The following is a 26,829-nucleotide window of genomic DNA, read 5'->3' on the forward strand; positions in this document are numbered from 1 at the left end:
GCTAATTAATCCTTTCTCATTACATAATATCCAGTCTAAGATGGCCTGATCTCTGGTTGGTTCCTCGACATATTGGTCCAGGAAACCATCCCGTAAACACTCCAGGAAATCCTCCTCCACAGTATTGTTACTAATTTGGTTAGCCCAATCTATATGTAGATTAAAGTCACCCATGATGACTGCTGTGCCCTTATTGCACGCTTCTTTAATTTCCCTTTTAATGCCGTCCCCAACCTCCGCCTTACTGTTTGGAGGTCTATATACCACTCCCACTAACGTTTTCTGCCCCTTGGTATTTCTCAATTCTACCCATACAGATTCCACATCATCAGAGCTAATATCCTTCATTACTATTGTGTTAATCCCCTCTTTAACCAGTAATGCTACCCCACCTCCCTTTCCTTTTTGCCTATCTTTCCTGAATATTGAATACCCCTGGATGTTGAGTTCCCAGTCTTGGCCATCCTGGAGCCACGTTTCCGTAATCCCAACCAAATCATATTCGTTTACCTCTATTTGCACAGCCAATTCATCCACCTTATTACAAATGCTCCTCGCATTAAGACACAAAGCCTTCAGGCTTGTTTTTTTAATGCTCTTAGACCTATTAGAATTATTATTTACTGTGGCCACGTTTGATTTAAACCGCTGATTTCTCTGACTGTCACTTTGTTTTTCTCCTTCCTATCTTTTGCTTCTATCCTTGTTTCCCTTTCCTCTGTCTCCCTGCTCAGGTTCCCAACCCCTTGCCATTTTAGTTTAAACCTTCCCCCAGAGCACTAGCAAACACTCCCCCTAGGACATCGGTTCCAGCCCTGCCCAGGTGCAAACCGTTCGGTTTGAACTGGTCCCACCTCCACCAGAACCGGTTCCAATGTCCCAGGAACTTGAATCCCTCCCCCTTGCACCATCCCTCTAGCCACGTATTCATCTGAAATATCCTTCTATTTCTACTCTGAGTAGCATGTGGCACTGGTAGCAATCCTGAGATTACTACCTTTGAGGTCCTATTTTTAAATTTACCTCCTAACTCCCTATATTCCGCTTTTAGGACCTCATCCCGCTTTTTACCTATATCGTTGGTGCCTATATGCACCACGACAATTGGCTGTTCACCCTCCCCTTCCAAGATGTTCTGCGGTCGCTCTGAGACATCCTTGACCCTTGCACCAGGGAGGCAACACACCATCCTGGAGTCTCGTTTGCGGCCGCAGAAACGCCTATCTATTCCCCTTACAATAGAATCCCCTATTACTATAGCTCTACCCCTCTTTTTCCTCCCGTGCTGTGCAGCAGAGCCACCCCTGGTGCCAGGAAATTGGCTGCTGCTGCTTTCCTCTGAAAAGCCATCCCCCCCAACAGCACTCAAAGTGGTGTATCTGTTTGAGAGGGGGATGTCCACAGAGGACCCCTGCACTACCTGCCTGCGCCTAGTACTCCGCCTGTTGATCACCCATTCCCTTTCTTCCTGTCCAACCTCTACCTGCGGTGTGTCCAACTCCGTAAACGTGCTATTCACGATGTCCTGAGCATCGTGAACGCTCCAGTATGCATCCAATCGCAGCTCCAGTGCCGCAATGCGGTCTGTCAGTAGCTGAAGCTGGATGCACTTCCTGCACATGTAGTTGTCAGGGACAGAGGAAGTGTCCCTGAATTCCCACATATCGCAGGAGGAGCATACCACATGGCCAGGCTGTCCTGCTATGATTTACCCTTTAATTAATTGAATTTAAATTGAATCAATCAATCCCACTAATTACACTACAGTTAAATGGTTTACCAACAGTCCCCACTATACCAGAGAGACCTTAGTAACTATAAACCATGGAGTTAAATTTAAAAAAAGAGAGAAATACTCACCAACCAATCACTTACCTGCTTCCTGGTGACGTCACACTTTGATTACTTTTTACCTCTCTCCCCCGCTGCCGAATTGGTAAGCCTCGCCACTCCTTTTAAATTCGCCGCGCTCGCTGTTCCACTCCCAGGTCCGCTGTGGTAGGGCCTCGCCTCGCCGCTCCTTTTAAATTCACCGTGCTCGCTGTTCCACTCCCAGGTCTGCTGTGGTCGGGCCTCGCCTCGCCGCTCCTTTTAAATTCGCTGCACTCGCTGTTCCACTCCCAGGTCCGCTGTGGTCGGGCCTCGCCTCGCTGCTCCTTTTAAATTTGCCGCGCTCGCTGTTCTACTCCCAGGTCCGCTCATCCCAGGGATCGCATTGAAACTTATAAAATTCTAACAGGACTAGACAGACTAGATGCAGGAAGGATGTTCCCGATGGTGGGGGAGTCCAGAATCAGGGGTCACAGTCTAAGGATAAGGGGTAAGCCATTTAGGACAGAGATGAGGAGTAATTTCTTCACCCAGAGAGTGGTGAACCTGTGGAATTCTCTACCACAGAAGGCAGTTGAGGCCAATTCATTAAATATATTCATGAAGGAGTTAGATATATTTCTTAAGGCTAAAGGGATCAAGGGATATGGGGCGAAAGCAGGGACAGGGTACTGAATTTGGATGATCAGCCATGATCTCATTAAATGGCGGAGCAGGCTCGAGGGGCCGAATGGCCTACTCCTGCTCCAATCTTCCATGTTTCTATGTCTCCCACCATTTGGCACCCAGCTTAAAATGGGAAAAATTAACAAGAGCTAGGAATGAGGTAAATCCTGAGGAATTTTCTGTGCTTTGTGTTAATTGCTGCTGAACAAAGGCCTGAACGATCCAGCAGTGAGTCTGTGCATTTGCATAGATTACAAATATTTACTCCCAGCAGCAATTTTAGGAGAGCGTGCAAAGGTTAACACACAGCCAGTGAATGCCAAGTCACAAATTACTGACCCTTAATGCACAATTAGTGACTGCACTACCACTGACACATTGAGCAACTTAAACCTGTGAGCTGCAGAATTATAGAATCACTTGTAATTTAAAAAACAAATGGAATAGTTGAGGCGAATCGTGTAGATGCATTTCAGAGGAAGCTAGAGAAGCACATGAGGGAGAAAGGAATCGAAGGTTAAACTGATAGGGGAGATGGAGAGGGGTGGGAGGAGGCTGGTGTGCAGCATAAACACCGGCATGGACCAGTTGGGCCGAATGGCCTGTTTCTGTGCTGTAAATTCTATGTAACTATGCAACATATTCTCAGTAAAGAAAAGTACCTAAGTGTAAATTTCCTGACTGCACACTCCTAGCATGTAATCTCACTTGCAAGGAGTGCCTAATGGTAGAGCTGCACTGTCGGAGGGGCAGTACTGAGGGAGCACCACACTGTCGGAGCGGCAGTACTGAGGGAGCGCTGCACTGTCGGAGGGGCAGTACTGAGGGAGGGCCGCACTGTCGGAGGGGCAGTACTGAGGGAGCGCCTTACTGTCGGAGGGTTAGTACTGAGGGAGCGCCGCACTGTCGGAGGGGCAGTACTGAGGGAGGGCCACACTGTCGGAGGGGCAGTACTGAGGGAGCGCCGCACTGTCGGAGGGGCAGTACCGAGGGAGCACCGCACTGATGGAGGGGCAGTACCGAGGGAGCGCCGCACTGTCGGAGGGGCAGTACTGAGGGAGCGCCGCACTGTCGGAGGGGCAGTACCGAGGGAGCGCCGCACTGTTGGAGGGGCAGTACTGAGGGAGCGCCGCACTGTCGGAGGGGCAGTACTGAGGGAGCGCTGCACTGTCAGAGGGGCAGTACTGAGGGAGAGCCGCACTGTTGGAGGGGCAGTACTTAGGGAGCGCCGCACTGTCGGAGGGGCCGTACTGAGGGAGCGCCGCACTGTCGGAGGGGCAGTACTGAGGGAGCGCCGCACTGTCGGAGGGGCAGTACTTAGGGAGCGCCGCACTGTCGGAGGGGCTGTCTTGAGCTGTGAAAGTGAGGATTCCTGATTTCTGTCCCCGGTGTGTGAGACTATTTGAACTCATCATTTGATTAAATCACTGCGTCAACCACAAGATTTCTTCAAGGCAAAAGAAGAGTTTTTACTTACAGCTAGAACTGTGTCAGCCAATAGGACCGGAATGAGTAATTGTAATAATAGACACCTGTGAAATAAAAGTACATGTTTAAACTTCCACTTACAGAGACCTCGCGCATCATAAAGAAACGTCAGACATCCTGCACCAGCTTCCTGCCCCTTCAGGAAATGTACTCGTCCTTTTCCTGCAACGCGGCAGCTTCAGCTCCCTCCGTGTTCCTAGGAATAGATAGCATTGACCTGGAGGAGCTGCAACCAAACATTAAACCTTCCAGCCGCCTTTCTTCTTCTGAGGCAGTCTCTCGGAACCGAGGATGACTTGCTTCCACATTAAAAATGAGTTCTCAGGTGACTGATGAGTCCAATGCGGGACCTACAGTCTCTGTCACAGGTGGGGCAGACGGTGGTTGAAGGGGTGGGTGGGTGGGGTGCTTGGGTTGAAGTGCGCTCCTTCCGCTGCCTGCGCTTGGCTTCCGCTTGCTCCTGGTGAAGAGACTCAAGGTGTTCAGCACCTTCCCGGATGCTTCTCCTCCACTTTGTGCGGTCTTGGGCCAGGGATTCCCAGGTGTCGGTGGGGATGTTACACTTTTTCAAGGAGGCTTTGAGGGTGTCCTTGAAGCGTTTCCTCTGCCCACCTGGGGCTCTCTTGCCATGTCAGAGCTCCAAGTAGAGCGCTTGTTTTGGGAGTCTCGTATCGGGCATGAGGATGATGTGACCCGTCCATCGGAGCTGATCGAGCATGGTCAAAGCTTCGATGCTGGGGATGTTGGTCTGAGTGAGAACACTGACCTTAGCCCCAAATGGAGAACAGGAATTCCCTCCCACAGTGGAACTGGAGCTGAATCTTCTCATTAGTTGCTGGGCTCAGGTAGGATCAGGAGTGAAGGAGAATGCAGGAGAGATGGGGAGAAAATAATAGGGAGAGGGAAGGGGAGGGGCAGGGGCGGCAGTGTGGGGTCAGAGGCTGGGAGTGTGGGGATGTTCAAGAAGGAGGCACAGCACCAGCTTCTCACGGGCAACTAGGGATGGGCAATAAATGCGGCCTTGAGAAAGCAGTACATCTCTTAAGGTGGAACAGGCTTAAGCTCTCTTAAGGTGGAACAGGTTACATACACAACAATGTCCACATCCCGAGTTTAAATTAAAGAATACAATTCCCATAGTGGGATGATTTTGATTGTGGCTTTTCAAATTCTCAGACAGTTTTCCTGCTATTTTTCTTCTTATTTTGTTTGTTGAGGTCACAACAAGGATGATTGGAAAAAAACTTACCACATGTTTTATTCTCTGGGAAATTTTCACTGATTCTTTTCAACGGTCCCTCCGATCGCCAACAGGAGTCCAACGTGCTGACGCTCCAATTCCAGCTCAGTCCTGAACAAAATACTTCATTAAACCTGTCAGAAAATAAAACACACGGAAACGAGAATCAATCAACTTGGTGAACTTGACCCAAAAGAAGTTCAAAGTCGCATCAAAAACTTCTCCTCAATCCTCGCACACTCATCTGTTGGATGTTGTGAGTCTTGGCTCAAATGAAGCATATTGTGAGCTGTGTGAAATGGGCAGGACCATCACACGTACCTCAATATTACTGCCCCTGACACACTCAGAGTTACTGCCCCTGACACACTGCATGTCTGTGAACGATGTCATCGAGGGGCAGCACTGCCATTGAGAATGAGGGGGCCAATGATATGACCTTGGGAACTCTGGCAGTGATGGTGCAAGGTAGGACACCATAGTTGGAGATGCTCTGGCTATGTCTGGACAGGTGGGAATGTGATCCTGGGTGGAAAGTTGAACAAGGATGAGGCTTTGGAAGACAATGGCATGGTCAACTATGTCTAACAGTGCAGAGTGGTCAAGGAGGACCAGGAGAGATAATGCCCACCAGCCACAGTCACAGTGGATGTCACTCGGGGCCTGTTTAGTACGGTGAGATGCGTGGAAACCAAACTGGAAGGCTGTGAACAGAGTTATGGCAGAGATGGGTCAAACATTACAGAGTTCTTGAAGAAATAATGAAGAGAATCAAAAATAAATGCAGTGGATGCGATTTATATGCATTTTCAAAAAGCATTTGATAAGGTTCCAGATAAAAGACTTACGGGGTGATACCGAATGTCTCCCCCTATGTTTTGATAAATGGGAATCAGGGGGAAAACTCTCCACTGGCTGGAGTCACACCTAGCACAGAGGATGATGGTTGTGGTTGTTGAAGGTCAATCATCTCAGTCCCAGAACATCGCTGCAGGAGTTCCTCAGGGCAGTGTCCTAGGCCCAGCCATCTTCAGCTGCTTCATCAATGACCTTCCCTCCAACATAAGGTCAGAAATGGGGATGTTCGCTGATGATTGCACCGTGTTCAGTGCCATTCACAACTCCTCAGTTAATGAAGCAGTCCATGCCCGTGTGCAACAAGACCTGGACAACATTCAGAGTTGGGCTGATAAATGGCAAGTAATATTCGCGCCACACAAGTGCCAGGCAATGACTATCTTCAACAAGCGAGAGTCTAACCACCTCCCCTTGACATTCAACGGCATTACCATCGCCGAATCCCCCACCATCAACATCCTGGGGTTAACCATTGCCCAGAACCTTAACTGGACCAGCCACATAATTACTGTGGCACAAACAGGTCAGAGGCTAGGTATTCTGCGGTGAGTGTTTCACCTCCTGACTCCCCAAAGCCTTTCCACCATCTACAAGGCACAAGTCAGGAGTGTGATGGAATACTCTCCACTTGCCTGGATGAGTGCAGCTCCAACAACACTCAAGAAGCTCGACACCATATAGAACAAAGCAGCCCGCTTGATTGGCACCCCATCCACCACCTTAAGCATTCACTCCCTCCACCACCGGCATACCGTGGCTGCAGTGTGTACCATCTACAAGATGCACTGCAGCAACTCGCCAAGGCTTCTTCAGCAGCACCTCCCAAACCCGCGACCTCTTCCACCTAGAAGGACAAGGGCAGCAGGCGCATGGGGAACACCACCACCTCCAAGTTCCCCTCCAAGTCACACACCATCCTGACTTGGAAGTATATCGGCCGATCCTTCATCGTCGCTGGGTCAAAATCCTGGAACTCCCTCCCTAACAGCACTGTAGGAGCACCTTCACCACACGGACTGCAGCGGTTCAAGGCGGCGGCTCACCACCACCTTCTCAAGGGTAACGAGGGATGGGCAATAAATGCTGGCCTTGCCAGCGATGCCCACATCCCATAAACAAATTTTTTTAAAGCTCCAGTCACCCTAAACTTTGCCTTTTGCCTTTGTTGAAGGTGCTTGTATTTATTAATCATGTAATTTGCAGAACTAGGGATGATTATGCCCCAGAAACCAGAACTCCGAACTAAACCATTCTAACCAAACAACAGCTCATATTTCCCCCATTAATATGGGTACTGATTGAAGTTAATCTGAACAAAATGTTCTTTAAATTAATATTATCATTTAATGAGTCTTCATAGAGTTGTGTATAGGAAACGATTGAGGCCAGTATCCTTTTATAGGCAAACATTCTCTTCCTGTTACATCATGCTCTTATAACCCAACTATAGCATCACGAGAGTTGCATAGTTTGATCAAAACTCCTTCGGTTGCATGCGATGGCAAGAAACGTCCATGAACTTCAAAGGCCCTTTCATCTCTCCACACTTCCAGGGGCTCTTTTTTCAAGCCACTAAATCAAAAACTCTGCTGAGGGCTCAAAAATGGAAAGTCTCGCAGAAAATCCTTTCCAGTTGGTTTCCTGATGGATTGAGCAGCTGACCCATTCAGGCCAGGAAGACCCCAGCTCCGCCCGCCCCTCCTCCCCCCCCCCACCCACCCAACCCCCGCCAGTCTGTAATGAGTTAACCGATCTTAGCCAGGGTGGGCAGGGGTGGCTAACAATTAAACCAGGGCTGGGGGGCAGGAGAGGGAAATTGGCCAAGGATCCCGCTTGTTTTCACTGTCCAATCAATCCCTGCGATAGTGCCGACGCGAGTTCAGCCACGGTTGTGATGATTCCCACAGTTCACCAAATCTTGGAAAAGAGACTTGGGTCCTGTAGTGTATGTAACCGTCTACCTTTAAGAGACTATTGTATGTAACCGTCTACCTTTAAGAGACTATTGTATGTAACCGTTCACCTTTAAGAGAACTATTTTCGGTGTGGCACTACTTGTTTGGCTTCTGTATACGGTAATACCGACGGTGACCACACCGGTATATAAGTGCTGTGGCATGATTTATAGGGCAGATTCGCCCTGACCTTCGAATAGTAAAGTCCTGTTGTATGTTACTCCTGAAGTCTGTGTCGTAATTAACTGCACAACCCACAGACTTTACAGGTCCCATTCCAGAGGGTGACCAGCAGCCGTGGTCCAGCACCTCCGGGTGGACCCAATGCCTTCAAGAGCAGAGGAGATAAGGGGAGGGAGTAATTTGACATTGAAGTGAAATATTACATTTACTGGCAATTCCAAATTGAATTTAACTGTGTTGATGAGCAGCCTCCACCAATCCCCTCCTCTGATTATACACTGGAACACCGAGCTGTGACAAGACAAGCAATACAAGACCTTTGGGACATATTCAAAGTGACATATCAATGATAAGCAAAATAGACCCAAATTTCCACACATGAATGAATGCTCAGAAACTGTAAACTGACAAAAGGCCACTTAGTTCATGAGGAAGGCCATTCAGCCCATCTTAATTTATCCACCCGAATGACCCTACCGTTCCCCAGTGCAGTGTCTCGGTTTTTAAATAATCCCAGGTTTTCGCCTCCAGTTCTCCCCCCAGGAGCCCGATCCATGTGCTGCTCACTCTTTGTATGAAGAAGAATTCCCTGATACAAGTTCTAACTTTGCTTATTACTCATTGGAACCCGTGTCCCTTCATCCTCTGCTCGCAGTTTAGTTTGGAGGGTCGTTCTGCATTCTCACTGTCCACGCCGCTCACTGTCCACGCCGCTCACTGTCCACTCCGCTCACTGTCCTCTCACTGTCCACGCCGCTCACTGTCCACTCCGCTCACTGTCCACTCCGCTCACTGTCCACTCCGCTCACTGTCCACGCCGCTCACTGTCCACTCCGCTCACTGTCCTCTCACTGTCCACTCCGCTCACTGTCCACGCCGCTCACTGTCCACTCCGCTCACTGTCCTCTCACTGTCCACTCCGCTCACTGTCCACGCCGCTCACTGTCCACTCCGCTCACTGTCCTCTCACTGTCCACTCCGCTCACTGTCCACGCTGCTCACTGTCCACTCCGCTCACTGTCCTCTCACTGTCCACTCCGCTCACTGTCCACGCCGCTCACTGTCCACTCCGCTCACTGTCCACGCCGCTCACTGTCCACGCCGCTCACTGTCCACGCCGCTCACTGTCCACGCCGCTCACTGTCCACTTCGCTCACTGTCCACGCCGCTCACTGTCCACTCCGCTCACTGTCCACTCCGCTCACTGTCCATGCCGCTCACTGTCCACGCCGCTCACTGTCCACGCTGCTCACTGTCCACTCCGCTCACTGTCCACTCCGCTCACTGTCCACGCTGCTCACTGTCCACTCCGCTCACTGTCCACTCCGCTCACTGTCCATGCCGCTCACTGTCCACACCGCTCACTGTCCACGCCGCTCACTGTCCACGCCGCTCACTGTCCACGCTGCTCACTGTCCACGCCGCTCACTGTCCACACCGCTCACTGTCCACGCTGCTCACTGTCCTCTCACTGTCCACGCCGCTCACTGTCCATGCCGCTCACTGTCCACGCTGCTCACTGTCCACACCGCTCACTGTCCGCTCACTGTCCACGCCGCTCACTGTCCACGCCGCTCACTGTCCACACCGCTCACTGTCCACACCGCTCACTGTCCACGCCGCTCACTGTCCACGCCGCTCACTGTCCACGCCGCTCACTGTCCATGCCGCTCACTGTCCACGCTGCTCACTGTCCACGCCGCTCACTGTCCACGCCGCTCACTGTCCACGCCGCTCACTGTCCACGCCGCTCACTGTCCACGCCGCTCACTGTCCACGCTGCTCACTGTCCACACTGCTCACTGTCCTCTCACTGTCCACGCTGCTCACTGTCCACGCCGCTCACTGCCCACGCCGCTCACTGTCCACTCACTGTCCACTCCGCTCACTGTCCACACCTCTCACTGTCCACACCGCTCACTGTCCACTCCGCTCACTGTCCACGCCGCTCACTGTCCACGCTGCTCACTGTCCACGCCGCTCACTGTCCACGCCACTCACTGTCCACGCCGCTCACTGTCCACGCCGCTCACTGTCCACTCCGTTTCCAGAAGTTCTCAGTCACCCACCTCTCAAGGCTGAAATTCCCAAGGTCATGAATTTCCTGGGAGCTGCTCCATTGCCGGAAGTGCAGAGCAAATCTCAGTTACATACATGAATGAACAGCGCCCACGAAATTCCCGGCCTTAGGCTCTCCAGTCTTAGCTCGGAATTCAGTCCTCTGAAACTGGGATCGGCCCTGTGGCTCCTCACTGCACTGCCTCCAACAGTTAATGCCTCCCTTGTGTCTCAGTGAGCAGAGCTGGACACAGTGCTCAAGGTGTGATCTGACCCGAGCCCTGTACAGTTTGATCATGGCTTTCTCTGACTTGTATTCTACTCTTTTGATTATCTAGTTCAGAATTCCCTATAAGCCCACTGACTCCCACAGCTACCTGGACTACACTTCCTCCCATCCTACTTCCTGTAAGGACTCTATTTCATTCTTCCAGTTTCTCCATCTCTGTTGCATCTGTTCTGACGATGCCACCTTCCACACTAGTGCTTCCAATATGTCTTCCTTTTTCCTCAACCGAGGATTCCCCTCTACTGTGGTTGACACGACCCTCGACCGTGTCTGTACCATTTCCCGCACTTAGGCTCTCACCCCTTCCCCTCCCTCCCGGAACCACGATAGGGTTCCCCTTGTCCTCACCTTTCACCCCACCAGCCTCCACATTCAACGGATCATCCTCTGCCATTTCCGCCACCTCCAGCGTGATCCCACCACCAAACACATCTTCCCCTCCTCCCCTTTCAGCATTCCATAGGGACCGCTCCCTCCGCGACACCCTGGTCCACTCCTCCATCACCCCCAACAGCCCTTCTCCTTCACCTGGCACCTTCCCGTGCAAGCGCGGGAGATGCAACACCTGCCCATATACCTCCCCTCTTCCCACTGTCCAGGGCCCCAAACACCCCTTCCAGGTGAAACAGCGATTTACTTGTACTTCTTGCAATTTATTATACTGTATTCGCTGCTCACGATGTGGTCTCCTCTACATTGGGGAGACCAAACGCAGATTGGGCGACCGCTTTGCGGAACACCTCCGTTCAGTCCGTAAGGGTGACCCCGAGCTGCCGGTCGCCTGTCACTTTAATTCTCCGCTCCATTCCCACTCTGACCTCTCCGCCCTCGGCCTCTTGCATTGCTCCAATGAAGCTCAACGTAAGCTCGAGGAACAGCACCTCATCTTCCGATTAGGTACTCTACAGCCCTCTGGACTCAACATAGAGTTCAACAATTTCAGATCATAACCTCGGCCCCTATTTTTTCACATGGCAGCTGTTGATGATTCTGATATTCCCATTTACACCTCCTCTAGACCCATCTTTTGTTTCTTTACTTGTCCCATTACCATCTCCTTTTGCCTCGCACCATCATCCCTTTTGTCATTTAATCTCTCCTGTCTTCCACCCTGTCACAGACCTTCCCTTTTGTTCTTTCCTCCCCTCCCCCCTCTCCCACCCCCTACACTTGCTTAAAACCTCTTACATCTCTAAGTTTTTCCAGTTCTGATGAAAGGTCATTGACCTGAAACGTTAACTCTGTTTCTCTCCCCACAGATGCTGCCTGACCTGCTGAGTATTTCCAGCATTTTCAGTTTTTATTTGAGCGTTCCATTGGCTTTGTTGGGTGCTGCTCTGCATTGGTTGAACTTGTTGAGTGTCGATTCTACGAAGACTCCTCTGTCTCTTTCAGCAGAGGATCATAGAATCTCACAGCAGAGGAGACTGCCATTCAGCCCATCGTGCCTGTGCCGGCTCTTTGAACGAGCTCTCCAATTAGTCCCACTCCCCCTGCTCTTTCCCCATAGCCCTGCAAATCTTTCCTTTTCAAGTATTTATCCAATTTCCCTTTTGAAAGTTACTATTGAATCTACTTCCACCGCCCTTTCAGGCAGCGCATTCCACATCATGACTACTCACTGTGTAAAAATAATTCTCCTCATCTCCCCTCTGGTTCTTTTGCCAATCACCATGGCCCAGAAATTCGGGTCCCAACGGGTGAGTACACACGGGGTACTCACGCGTGGACCCAATGGAAGTGCCGGTTTCTTGCATGCACTACGCATGAGCGGGAAACCGGCACTTCCGTTCCTCTGAACGAAGGGGTTCAGAGGTCGAACGCGTGCGCGCGGGAGTCTGCGCGTGCGCTTTGAACTTACGTTTTTTTTACAGGTTTTTCCATGAGGGTAAGTCTTTAGATTTTAGAAATGTAAAAACCAGATGTAAGGCCTGCATTTTAAAAGGTAAGTGGTCAATTAATTAAAATTAAAACATTTTTTCCACAGGTTTATTATTTTTAAATACTTTAAAGCAAGGTAAGTTTACTTATGGCCCCGTTTTTTTATAAAATTATTTTTTTCAAAAATTTAAATTATTGTTTAAAATAGTTATTTAATGTAATTTATAGTTTATTTAAAAAGTGTGATTTAAAAAAAAAATTATTTGAAGGTTTACCTTTGTTTTGGGGCCATAGTATTTATAAGTTTAGACAGGTCTTCCTGTCAATCTTATGAATGGGCTTTTCCCTCCCCCGATTGGCTGCCCATGGCTCACGTGATCCCAGGGGACGCATCGCACTAACTACGCCCCTGGGACACACAAGCACAGTGCGCCGGGAGTTGGAGCAGGCCCCGGAGCGGAATTCCATGGGAGCCCAGAGCTCAACTGCCAGCGCGCAAGGTAAGTGCAGGTCGGGGGCTTACACCCGCGGGAAGCCCCCGACCCGAATTTCTGGGCCCATAACTCTGTGTCCTCTGGTTACCGACCCGCCTGCCAGTAGAAACAGTTTCTCCTTATTGACTATCAAAACCCTTCACAATTTTGAACACCTCTATTAAATCTCCCCTTAACCTTCTCTGCTGTAAGGAGAACAACCCCAGCTTCTCCAGTCTCTCCACATAACTGGATACCATTCTAGTAAATCTCCTCTGCACCCTCTCTAAGGCTTTGACATCCTTCCTAGAGTGCGGAGCCCAGAATTGGACACAATACTCCAGCTGGGGTCAAACCAGTGTTTTGTGAAGATTTAGCATAACTTCCTTGCTTTTGTACTCTATACCTGCATTTATAAAGCAAAGGGTGCCATGAGCTTTTTTAACAGCATTCTCCATTTGTCCTTCCACATTCACAGCTTCACCTTCAGCTAGTTTAACACCATTCATGGAGTATGTCTAGTGCCCATTTTTTAACTTCCAAAATGCAGTATGTCACTTTTCTCCATGTTAAAGTTCCTCTGTCATTACTCTGCCCACTTACATATTTTATCCAACTCATTTTGTACCCCCTGAGCTGCCTGCTCTGATTCCACAGACCCTCCTGGCTTGCGATCATCTGCCAACTGGACCATGTTGCACTGACTTTCAGAATTCAGCTCATTGAAACTGGAGTGGTCTTGACACCAATCCCTGGGGCGTTCCACGCAGCCACTCCCCCCAATATAATTCCGATAACAAGAATCCACTCTTTTTTTTGTAACCCTCTGCCAATTTCTTATCCATTGCCAAAATTCTATCCTGAATCCCCTCGGTTTGCAGCTGATCTCGTTGCCTTTCGTGTGGAACTCAATCAAATCCTTTTTGGAAGGCAAGTCTTCTAAATGGTAGGACTCGCCAATAGTCCACTGGGTTGTTTCAGTTTCACCCCCATCCGTTTGGAAATAGTTTAGCACCTGACAACCGTCTAGTCTATTGACATCATCACTTCTCAATGAAAACCACCTGGCAGCCAATCCCTTTATCTTACTTTACATCAAAGTCTAAATCATTCGGCACTTTATTGTATTCCAAACCTGTTGAATTTTCCTTTCAAGCACATGACTGACATTAAGTACCCTCACTAACATTCTGGTTTACACAGTGTTAGATCTAGGGTTCTCAAAATAGGAGCTCAAAACCTTCCTGCTCATGAGTTTTTACAGCCCACATTCCTCTCCCTCCAATCCATAACATTAATGAAAGATCTTTCAGCTATCCGATCCTACCCACTGGGATTCCCTCTCTGAACCCCCCTGTTTCTCAACTTTACATCTCAGTCCCGGCTCAGTGGACAGCTCCCTCACCTCTGAGTCTAGAAGGTCGTGGGTTCAAGTCCCACTCCAAGAGACTTGAGCACAAAAATCTAGGCTGACACTCCAGTGCAGTGCTGAGGGAGCGCTGCACTGTCGGAGGGGCAGTACTGAGGGAGTGCTGCACTGTCGGAGGGACAGTACTGAGGGAGCGCTGCACTGTCGGAGGGGCAGTATTGAGGGAGTGCTGCACTGTCGGAGGGGCAGTACTGAGGGAGTGCTGCACTGTCGGAGGGGCAGTACTGAGGGAGCGCTGCACTGTCGGAGGAGCAGTACTGAGGGAGCGCTGCACTGTCGGAGGGGCAGTACTGAGGGAGCGCTGCACTGTCAGAGGGACAGTACTGAGGGAGCGCTGCACTGTCGGAGGGGCAGTACTGAGGGAGTGCCGCACTGTCAGAGGGGCAGTACTGAGGGAGTGCTGCACTGTCGGAGGGGAAGTACTGAGGGAGTGCTGCACTGTCGGAGGGGCAGTACTGGGGGAGCGCTGCACTGTCGGAGGGGCAGTACTGAGGGAGTGCCGCACTGTCAGAGGGGCAGTACTGAGGGAGTGCTGCAATGTCGGAGGGGCAGTACTGAGTGAGTGCTGCACTGTCGGAGGGGCAGTACTGAGGGAGTGCTGCACTGTCGGAGGGACAGTACTGAGGGAGCGCTGCACTGTCGGAGGGGCAGTATTGAGGGAGTGCTGCACTGTCGGAGGGGCAGTACTGAGGGAGTGCTGCACTGTCGGAGGGGCAGTACTGAGGGAGCACTGCACTGTTGGAGGGGCAGTACTGAGGGAGCGCTGCACTGTCGGAGGGGCAGTACTGAGGGAGCGCTGCACTGTCAGAGGGACAGTACTGAGGGAGCGCTGCACTGTCGGAGGGGCAGTACTGAGGGAGTGCCGCACTGTCAGAGGGGCAGTACTGAGGGAGTGCTGCACTGTCGGAGGGGCAGTACTGAGGGAGTGCTGCACTGTTGGAGGGGCAGTACTGGGGGAGCGCTGCACTGTCGGAGGGGCAGTACTGAGGGAGTGCCGCACTGTCAGAGGGGCAGTACTGAGGGAGTGCTGCAATGTCGGAGGGGCAGTACTGAGTGAGTGCTGCACTGTCGGAGGGGCAATACTGAGTGAGTGCTGCACTGTCAGAGGGGCAGTATTGAGTGAGTGCTGCACTGTCGGAGGGTCAGTACTGAGGGAGCACCGCACTGTCGGAGGGGCAGTACTGAGGGAGCTCTGCACTGTCGGAGGGGCAGTACTGAGGGAGCGCTGCACTGTCGGAGGGGCAGTACTGAGGGAGAGCTGCACTGTCGGAGGGGCAGTATTGAGGGAGAGCTGCACTGTCGGAGGGGCAGTACTGAGGGAGTGCTGCACTGTCGGAGGGGCTGTTCTGAGGGAGCGCTGCACTGTCGGAGGAGCAGTACTGAGGGAGCGCCGCACTGTCGGAGGGGCATTACTGAGGGGGTGCCGCACTGTCGGAGGGGCAGTACTGAGGGAGTGCCGCACTGTCGGAGGGGCAGTACTGAGGGAGCGCCGCACTGTCGGAGGGGCAGTACTGAGGGAGCGCTGCACTGTGGAGGGGCAGTACTGAGGGAGCGCTGCACTGTCGGAGGTGCCGTCTGTTAAGTCTGTGTGTCCCAGTTATGCTTATTATAAATCACTGGACACAGACCACAAGAATAACTTTAACAGGTCTTTACTATTCGGAGGTCAGGGCTGAACTGCCCAGCAAATCCCTACACAACACTTATATACCGGTGTGGTCACCACCGGTATTACAGTATACAGCAGCCAAGAGAAAGTAGTACATCTCTTAAGGTAGTTCTCTTAAGGTGGAACAGGTTACATATGCCACAATCCTCCCTTTTTAGCTTAACAGTTATATCCCCATTTAACGTAACATAATAACATATATATATACAACTTCATGCAAAACAGTTCAAAGATTCAGTCTCTGAGGAGGCCTCCTGATTCGAGTTGGATAACGCCTTTCAGGGGTCTCTGATTCTCGTTGCTGGGGTGACTCATCTAGTTGGTCTCTTATGGATTGGACATCATCATCAGGTACATTCACTTCTAAGGTAGATGCTTCAGGTTCACTAACTTCTTCCACGGTTGTCTCTGCCATAACCATGGGTTCGACCCGTGTTCTCGATTCTACCAGTTGGTCAGCATGACGCCGTATTACATTTTCACCAATATCTACCATGTACATCAGGGGTCCTTGTCTGGCCCGAATTGTTCCAGATTGCCATTTCTCGTTTTTATAGTCCCGGGCTAACACTGGTTGTCCTATTTTGAAACTCCGAGTGGTCTTGTTATTTATATGCTGGAACTGTTTGTTTTCAACTTCCCTCCGCACATTTGGTTTTAACAAGTCCAACCTGGACCGCAACCTCCTGTTTTGAACATCATGGCAGGACTTTGGTTTGTCACTGCATGGGTGGCGTTTCGATATGCCAGTAGGAATTTGTCCACCTTGTGTTATAGTGGAATCTGATCTTCGCTCATGGCCTTTATTGCTTTTTTGAACGTTTGTACAAATCTCTCGGCCAACCCGTTTGTAGCCGGATGATATGGGGCAGAGGTATAATGTTTCACCCCATTCTTCTTCATGAATTTCTGGAATTCTTCTGACACGAACTGCGGTCCGTTGTCTGAACATATTTGTTCTGGCAATCCATTTCTTGCAAATATCGTTCTTAGCACCGCGATCGTCTTTTCCGAGGTAGTGGTAGTCATCTTAATCACTTCTGGCCATTTAGAATGTGCGTCCACCGCAATTAAAAACATGGAGTCCATGAATGGACCAGCAAAGTCAATATGTACACGTTGCCATGGGGTTGAAGGCCATTCCCATGGATGCAGCGGTGCAATCGGAGGTGCATTTTGCACTTTTTGGCACCCTGACCAGCTTTTCATCAGATCCTCTATCTGTTGGTCGATACCCGGCCACCACACATAAGCCCTAGCAAGGCTTTTCATCTTGACTCCCCCCAGATGACCTTCATGCAGTTCCTTTAGAACTCTCTCTCTTAACTTAGGAGGAATAATCACCCTTGTTCCATACATCAATGTTCCTTGACAGACGGACAGCTGTTCTCGTCTTGCTGAGAATGCCGGTAACAGTGGATCACCATGTGCTGGCCATCCCTTCACTGTCACTTCGTAGACCCGGGACAGTGTCGGGTTGTTCCTGGTTTCTCTTTCAATACTTGCATTGGTGACTGGTAAACATTCGATGATGGTCGAGTGAAATAACTCAACAGGGTCAACCGTCGGTGCCTCCTCCTCTGTAGGTAGTGGCAGGCACGACAGCCCATCAGCATTACCATGCTGCTTTGTACCTTTGAATTCGATCTGATATTGATGTGCCCCTAGGAAAAGGGACCATCTCTGGAGTCTCTGTGCTGTCATCACCGAAACACCCTTCTTAGGGTTAAAAATGGATACCAACGGCTGGTGGTCTGTCAGAAGCGTAAACTTTTGGCCCTGCAGGTAATGATTAAACTTCTTTACTCCCCACACGAGGCTGAGAGCCTCCCTATCTATCTGAGCATAGTTGCGCTCAGCGGAGGTCAATGATCTGGATGCGAACGCAACTGGCCTCTCCAGGCCATTTGGCAACTTGTGTGAGAGTACTGCCCCAATACCATATGGAGAAGCATCACAAGCCAAACGAATAGGCAGCGTTGGGTTGAAGTGAGCCAACACTTCCTCTGAGGTGATCAATGCCTTGCTTTTGCGAAAGGCCCTCTTACAATCCTTGCTCCACTTCCATGGTACTCCCTTCTGCAAAAGAGCATTCAGCGGGTGCAGCACCGTGGATAAATTTGGCAGAAACTTATGGTAATAGTTAATCAACCCTAGGAACGACCTCAACTGGGATACATTATCCGGAGCGGGAGCCTTCACAACAGCTTCGATCTTGTCAGGAGACTTATGAAGCCCCTCCTGGTCAATGACATGACCACAGTACGAGATCCGCTTCTGAAAGAACTCACATTTCTGGCGATTAACTCGAAGTCCATATTCTTTCAATCTAGTGAGCACCAGTTCCAAATTTGCAAGGTGTTCCTCGTCATCATCTCCTGTAATCAGAATATCGTCCAGGTAACATTGTGTGCCTGGAATTCCCTGTAATACCTGCTCCATGGCCCTCTGCCAAATTGCTGGAGCCGATGCCACTCCAAAAACCAGTCTATTATACCGGTACAAGCCTCTATGCGTGTTGATCGTGAGATACTGGCGTGACTCTTCCTCAACTTCCATCTGTAAGTACGCCTGCGCCAGGTCTATCTTGGTGAAGTGTTTCCCGCCAGACAACGAAGCGAAGATATCCTCAATCCGCGGAAGCGGATACTGCACCGTGTGAAGCACCGGATTAACAGTGATCTTGAAATCTCCACAGATGCGAATCTTCCCCGGTTCCCCCGGCTTGTTGCTCGATGAACGCTTCATGACGGGGACAATGGGCGTGGCCCACTCACTCCAGTCTACCTTAGACAGTACTCCTGAACGTTCTAGCCCTTCCAGCTCAGCTTCCACAGCAGGTCGTATCGCATAAGGTACCGGTCTGGCTTTGAAAACTTTTGGGTTTGTATGTTCTTCAACCTTGATGTTTGCTGTAATCCCTCTCAGTGTTCCCAGTCCCTGTTGGAACACCTCTTTAGTATCGTCCAATATTCTGGACAATCGTTTAGGTTTGACATCTTTTTTACCGGAATCTACCGTTAGTGCTTTAAAGGAATGCCAGTCCATATTTATTTGCCTAATCCACTCCCGTCCCAGTAGTGGTGGACCTCCCTCAGGTAGCACATATAAGTCCATTCCTCGGCTTTCTTTGCCCTTGTGGACCACCTTTACCTCTATCTTCCCGATGGGGTATACTCTTTGCCCCGTGTATGTTTTCAATACAATCTCCGTATCCCGTAGGGGAATATGTGGGAATAACCTTTTGTAATCTTGCTTATTCATGACAGTCAATGCCGATCCAGTGTCCAATTCCATCTTCACTTGGACTCCTGCTATCTGAAGTGTGACCCAGATTGTTTGGAGGTCTGCTTCATTACCAACATTGTGTACTCTTAGACTACCCAGTTCATTACTGCTGGAGTCTGAATTTGACTTCTGTTCGTTCGAACTGTTCTCTGTCACCTTGTGTACCTTTCTGTACTTTTCCTGCGGTGACTTTTTGTTGCTGGTCTTCTTTCCTGACCGGCATACTTTAGCTATGTGACCAAGCCTGCCACATTTTCTGCATTCCTGATTTTTGAACCAGCACTGGTTCTGATCGTGCGTTGTCTTTCCACAACGATAACATTTTACTGTACCCAAGACCATTTGATTGGTGCTGAGTTCCGGTGACCTAGCTGCATTTCCGCAGTGCCTCTCGCTGCGGCTTCGTGCGATGCTGCAATAGTGACAGCTTTATCAAGCGTAAGATCATTCTCCTCAAGCAGTCGCTTTTGTGTTCCTTCTTTTAACAATCCACACACAAATTTATCTCTCAGCGCATCTGCTAGTCCTGTTCCAAACTGACAGTACTTTGATAGCTTACGCAGTTCAATTAAAAATTCAGCGTTGCTTTCGTCTTTCAGCTGCGTTCTTCTGTAAAATTTAAATCATTCCGCTATCATCAGCGGCGTGGGGTTTAAATGATTTTTCAGGACAGTAACAATATTCGCGTAAGTCTGATCCGCCGGTTTATCTGGTGACAGAAGGTGCTTCAATAGCCCGTATGTCTTCGCACCCATTGAGCTTAATAAGGTTAGTGCTTTCTCATCATCTGGTACCTTATTTGCTTTACAATAAACTTCCATGCGTTCTACATACGTGGTCCAATCTTCAATATCGCTATCAAATGTATTAATGTTCCCATGTTTAGGCATCCTTGCAAGTTTTTAAATTTTTCTTTTTCTCAAAATGGCGGCTTCCCGCGCTTGTCTTCTTCCCCCGCCTACTAAAATGGCGGCTTCCCGCGCTTGGCGGTCTTTCCCGCGCTCGTCTTCTTCCCCCGCCGACTACAATGGTGGATTCCCGCGTTTGCCTTCTTCCCCCGCTGGCTGCAATGGCGATTGCCGTGCTGCTGCCGTTCTCGCCTCCCCAGCGGTTCTCAATTCCCCGACGCTGCTTTTACTCCGCCGCGGTTCCCGTGGGCATTCACGCTTCCCCTGCTGTTGCGCCTCTCAGCCCCGCATGCAGCCCGGTCCTTTACACCGGCTGCGTTTGAGTTCTCCGCGGCTCTCGTGCCTTAAGCTGCCCCAGTCGCTGCGTCTCTCGGCCTCGATTGCAGCCCGGCCCTTTTCACCGGCCGTGGTCGAGTTCTCCGCCCTTTTTCCTCCGTTTTCCCTCCACCACTCCACAGTCAACGCGGCCGACTTTCTGCTCGTGTCGCTGATCGGCTTACCCACCACCGTGGTAGAAGGGATGATCACTGCCTGTCGCTGATGGAGGGCTTCGTGGTCAGAATTTTTCTTTTTAACCCGGGTTCTCGATGCCTCCCGTGCGATGGTGCTCAGCAGGATGATGAGGGCGGATGCCTCTTCTCGACGCCCGTTCTGAGGACGAAGCTGCCTTGGATGTAAAACTGCCGCAGGGTAAGATCGGACTAGTCGCCACTGTTAAGTCTGTGTGTCCCAGTTATGCTTATTATAAATCACTGGACACAGACCACAAGAATAACTTTAACAGGTCTTTACTATTCGGAGGTCAGGGCTGAACTGCCCAGCAAATCCCTACACAACACTTATATACCGGTGTGGTCACCACCAGTATTACAGTATACAGCAGCCAAGAGAAAGTAGTACATCTCTTAAGGTAGTTCTCTTAAGGTGGAACAGGTTACATACACCACACCGTCTTTCAGATGAGATGTTAAACCGAGGCCCCATCTGCTCTCTGAGGTGGACGTAAAATATCCCACGGCCACTATTCAAAGACGAGCAGGGGAGTTCTGCCCGGTGTCCTGGCCAATAGTTACCCCACAACCAACATCACCAAAAGCAATTAACGTGTTTGTTTATTCATTTGTTGTTTGTGGGATCTGGCTGCCATGCGTCCTACAAAACATCAATGACTACACTTCCAAAGTACTTTGTTGGTTGTGAATTGCTTTGGGATGTGCGGAGGTGCTGTGTTACAACTTCTTTCTTAATTTCTCTCTCTGCCTTTAAAAGCCATCTCAAAAACCAGCCCTCCCCTAAATGCCCATCAGACCCTCGGCACCCCGTGCCTTTCTCCCTCTGTTACTGTCTGTTCAAAGCGGTACAGTATATATAAATATGCGAAGCTGTGGTGGTTCAATATTAAATATCAATGGAAGTTATTTTTCCTTTGTATCGGCTTCATGAATCAAAGTGAAGGAAAGGTTGTGGGATTACTCTCTGTCCCCACACACTGTCTACATCAGCTCTGATCTGGTGACCATTGACTGCACTCTATCTGGGATTAGAGTTTCCTGTGTGGTGTGTTTTATATGTAATAATAATTAAATGGGCATGCCGAACTGGTAGACACTATCGGGCCACGTGCCTCTCTATAGGAGCTCCCATCCAAAGTGGCTTCAGGGATAGTAGTGAACAATAACAGAAGCTGTTTTACTTCCATTATTGAGACCGTGTCAACGAGCCGTCGGGATATAGAGTTGCATCGGGTGAGAGGGAGGGGCAGCGGGAGGGGGAGGGACAGATAGTCTGAATGTGAGGATGGAATTCAAGGTCAGGCATAACATTAGTGAGTTTAGTGAATGGGAAAATTTCAAAACATCATCAGAGAATAAATACAGTCATAAAAATTGAAATGAGCAGAGGGAGAGGGTGAGGGTGAGGGTGAAGCAGGCTCCATCTCCGGCTGGAGACCTTTGCATGCCGGGAGCATGCAGTGCCAGTTCTGGGGAAGTATGCGTCTGAACTCTGAGAGTATAACACAACATGCACACAAGAAGTGTACTAAAGCTGGCACTCGTCAAAAAGAATGTTTTCACGTACATTGATGCCCCAGGATGGTGAAGTTTCCCTGATGTACAGCAAGATCCCACAAACAGTAATTGAGTAACGATTAACCTGTTTTTGGAGGGGTTGGTCGAGGGATTCAATTGCAGCCTTCAAAAGGGAGTTGGATAAGTACCTGAGGGAAAGAAAGTTGCAGGGCTACGGGGAAAGGGCGGGGGAGTGGGACTAGCTGAAGTGCTCTTGCAAAGAGTCAGTACGGACTCGACGGGCCGAATGGCCTTCTTCCATGCTGTAACCATTCTCTGATTCTATGAGAAACATTGGCCCCGGGATAACTCTCTGATCTCCCAGTGGTGTCACAGCATCGTGGTGTCAGCGGAGGCTCAGTGGGCAGCACTCGCTAGGTGGGCGGGGCTAGGTGTGAGCAGGTGCTGCTGGGTGCTTGATTACTGCAGGGAGCTGGAGTGAGTTTGTAAAAAGTTGGTGGTGGGTTTTTGGCGGATTTTTTTTCAAGTTTTAGTGCCTTTTTGGTCCTTAAACAGCAGCCAGATGGCTGCTAAGGGGCTCGGAGTGCCGGCCCCTTCAGAGGACAACGTTCTCGGGATTAATTTAATCAGGGGAGAAAATGTTGGGGAAAGGGAGAAAAAAAGGCCCAAAGATTTGAGCTGGGACCCCAGGAGGTTTGGAAAAGAAAACACAGTGGTGGTTCAGTGCGAGGATTAGGAGATACGAGCTTGGGATATTATCCAGGCGGTACATGAGGACTGTGGCGAGGGAAGCTGCTTTACCTGCCGACCAAAGCCGAATGTTGGGTTCGAGGTGACGGTCAGTGGCCGAGAGGAGGTGGAAAGACTTTTACTGAGTTTGAAGGTTGGAGATAAGTTCTTGGAGGTATCTCTGCTATATTCTGAAGAGGTGGTGGTCTCATTCTTAAACCTGCTGGTTTATATTGAGGACGATGTGCTAATAGAAAAGTTGGAGTGGTGGTACATTAAAATTTGCTCGGCAATAAAAAGATGCTATCCAGGAACGCAGGTTGCAGATGGAACCCGTTATGCAAAGGTACGGTTCCCAGAGAGGGTGAAGTCATTGCCATATAGCATGAAATTCGAAACAATGGAAGGGGTGCAGTCCTTCCGAGTACTGCATGATAACCAGGTGAAGGTTTGTTATTATTGTCTTGGACACGACCATCTTGTAAAAAACTGTCCAGACTTGTTATAACTGTGGCGAGCCTGGACACATCACTTGGAGTTGCGGTGGGGTGTGTCACAAAGGCCCCACCCGCCGTGAGTGTGCAGCAGAAGGAAGCCCCTTGAGTGACGAGGAGATGGGAGCAGGAGCAGGAGGTGTGAGTGGAACGGCTGGAGGAGCGGAGCAGGCGGAGGACACAGCTGGTGAATGGAAGGAGAAGAGAGCTCAGGAAGAGGCAGAAAATTGCGAAGCAGAGAACAGGATGGAGATGGTGGAAAACACACCAAGTACAGTGGAAAAGGACAAAGAGAGCAGAGAGCAGCGTGGGTCGAAGGCAGAGTCGAGCCATAATACGGTTCAGCTCTCCCTAAAGAATCTGGTGTCCGCGGAGGGAGAGGAGGCGGGAGTGGGGTGCGGGGTAAGTGTAAGTACTCCAAAGAAAGATGGAGGCCTAGAAATTCAGCTTGCACAGTTTTGGGGCGCTAAAGTCGGGCGCTCGGTAAATTTAGCGCCCGCCGGAAACTGCAGGCCAACTCGCCGAAATTCAGTGAAGTTGGACCAGATTCTGGCCGAGCGCTGAAACTGGCGCTGCAATGCTGTGTTCAGGCGCTAATCCGGCGATGCGGCTTGATATCGCCGATTCCGGGCGCAGCGCAGGTGCGGTCATGTGTTGAGTGTCAGCAGACACCCTGACGCCGGCCAGCTCTTAAAGGGGGAAGGGTCAACTTTGACTGCTGCCACGCCCTGCATGCTGTAGCGCTGCAACTAGGCCTCAGCACTGGTGGTGTGCCAAAACAGTGCCTGGAGGAATGGAGAGGGCCCGTGACAGAGCACAGCGCTTCTCTGAGCATGCGCTGAGTGTGCTCATCCATGGGGTACACAAGAAAAGACGGATTGTGTGCCCGGCTAGTGGCAGGAAGGCTCCCAGGAGCCAGTTCAGGAACGCCTGGAGCAGAATTGCCCGCAGGGTCTCATCCAACTGCGATGTTCCCAGGAGTGCGGACCAGTGCCGCAAGAAATTCAATGACCTCAGCCGGATGGTGAAGGTGAGTACCCTTTCCACTGTCCCCCTCATCCTTGCATGTGCACCTCCCATTAGGGCCAAAGGGACATCAAAGGCCTAATGCCCAGCCCTCCTCCCGCTGCAATGGCACTTGCATGTTAATCAAAGCTCTTTCTGCACTTATCACACTGTCCAAGCTATTCAGCCATGGGAGGGCTCCCACACAGCAACAGGGCAGCACACTGTCCAAGCTATTCAACCATGGGAGGCCTCACACACAGCAGCAGGGCACCACACTGTACTTAGAGGCCCTCCTTTCTCTTGCAGGCCAAGCTGGCGAGGAACGCCAGGAGCCAGGTAGCGACTGGTGGAGGGCGTCCCGACTACCAGAAGCTGACTGATCTGGAGGAGAGGGTGGCACGACTCCTGCGTGCCCGGGTGACAGGCCCTGTCGCGATCGGCGATGCGGACCCTGTACTGGAACCCACTGGTAAGGACATGACCGGGTGCACCTCTCTCCTTGCCCTCGCGCATCAGATGTACATCCTTCCCCACTGACCGCAAAATGCGCATAATGCACCACTGCGGCCTCCCTGGCTGTCGGCCTGTCCTCACTCTAAAGCTACACTTGTGCCTTCCTGCTTTCAGCTGCTGAGGAGGAGGTGCTCCCTGAAGCACAGAGAGCCAGGCCCTCGGAGGAGGAGGACGTGGAGGACCAGGAGGAAGGCGGCACCTCCGGGGAACCCTCCTCCGCGCCAACAGATGGCAATGGAGGGGAGACGTCTGGCGTGCAGGAGAGCCGGGGGGGAGGCGGTGGAGGGGAGGCCAGAACCTGGTACCAGTGGCGTGGACGCACGCGGCAAGGGCCCGGCAGCAGGGCAGCCTTCTGGCCAGAGGGGGGAGGCGGTGGAGGGGAGGCCAGAACCTGGTACCAGTGGCGTCGACGCACGCGGGAAGGGTCCGGCACCACGCCGCCCTTCTGCCCAGAGGGGGCAGGTGGTGGAGGGGAGGGGAGAACCTGGTCCCAGTAGGGTGGCCGAACGCGGCAAGGGTCCGGCGCCACGCCAGCCTTCTGCCCAGAGGGCGAGTCCGCCCTCCAGTCCGGAGTCGGACGTCGCCCAGGAGGTGCGCCTCCTGCACGACATGTCGGCGGCGTCGGAATGGCGCCACGTGGAGTTTATGCAGGTGGTGGAGCAGATGCCTCGCGCCATGGAGAGCCTGGCACATAGTGTGGTGGCTTTCGCCGAATCACAGGCCAGGGGCCTGGAACAATTCGCGGCAGCGCACGCCAGGGGGGTGGACCTACTTGTGGCAGCGCACGACAGGGGGGTGCAGCAACTCGCCGCAGCGCAGCACGCCAGTCGCCACATGAGAGGTGCTGGGCAGACACTGGCACAGCAGCTGCGGGCACATGCCAGGGCAGTTGGGGCACTAACTTCTGCCACCCTCGCACTGGCGCGGAGGCGTCGCCAGGCGAGCCGCCACCCTGCTGCAGCACAGCGGTCTGGCGGCCAACACATTGGTGCGCTTGCTCCCCTGCCAGGCCGGCCGAGTGCCAGTGTCTCTGGCGAGCAGCGCGCGCCTGCCATCAGCCAGCTTGTCCCCATTGGTGCAGGCGACACTGCCACTCCCCCAGCCAGGGTGCGACGAGCTGCTGCAGGAACTGAAGATGGCCACCCACAGCTGCAGCAGCCACCAGCCGGCCCCTCCTGGGCCGGCCCTCGTGTAGGGCGACCCCCAAGGGCATCTGGTGAGACGCATTGTCGCCCTGATGAGCCTTCCCCCAGCCTTGCCCCAGCCTCAGGGCCCAGCTTGAGGCGCAGCTGCAGGTCGGGCCGGGGCAAGAGAACGCTCTCTAAGGACTCGCCCTCTCGGCACGCCGAGTAGAGTGTGGCGAGCGCGGGTTTTGGTCATGCGGGGGCTTCTGTTCTGGGGGGCATTATCTTGTTTGTTTTTATGGGGGTGTTTGTGTTGGGGGGGGGCGCGTTTTTTTGTAAGGCCGGTGAGGAAGGCCATTTGCATGTGGAAGTTTTGTTAGTCCTCCCCAGGTTTTGGGAGTGACAGAAGTTTTCGACTGTTTTTTGGAGGTCTTCTCTGTTTTGCTGTTCCATGTGGGAAGGGCCCTGAGTTTGTGAAATAAAGATTTTTATTTTTTCACCATGTGCAGGTGTCATGTTTCAACTGGTTGTTGGGTTAAGCGGCTGAGGGCTTGCGGAGCGGCTGCCTTCAGCTGCGTTCATTGGCCCAGGCCATTCCCTGACAGGGGGCCTAGAAGTGTCGAACAATAAGCCACCGGCGGACGGCCCTTGGACCTTGTCGCTCCCTCCTAGGCTGCTCCTCCTCCTCCTCCTCCTCATGGTCCTCCAGCTCATCC

General features: G+C 51.4%; 1 protein-coding gene across 1 annotated transcript in view; it reads right to left on the minus strand.

Moving 5' to 3' along the window:
* The window catches only part of LOC147111397 (uncharacterized), a 325,410-nt gene that overhangs the window by 291,717 nt on the left and 6,864 nt on the right, over nt 1-26,829 (minus strand). The window contains 2 exon segments of the mRNA XM_085999884.1: nt 3,974-4,028; nt 5,234-5,358. Of these exon segments, the coding sequence (XP_085856010.1) occupies nt 3,974-4,028; nt 5,234-5,238 (60 nt within the window). The 5' untranslated portion in view covers nt 5,239-5,358.

Source organism: Somniosus microcephalus, chromosome 10, assembly GCF_052327205.1.
Source record: "Somniosus microcephalus isolate GS21.2 chromosome 10, FLI_Smic_1.0, whole genome shotgun sequence".
Taxonomy (NCBI): Eukaryota; Metazoa; Chordata; class Chondrichthyes; order Squaliformes; family Somniosidae; genus Somniosus; species Somniosus microcephalus.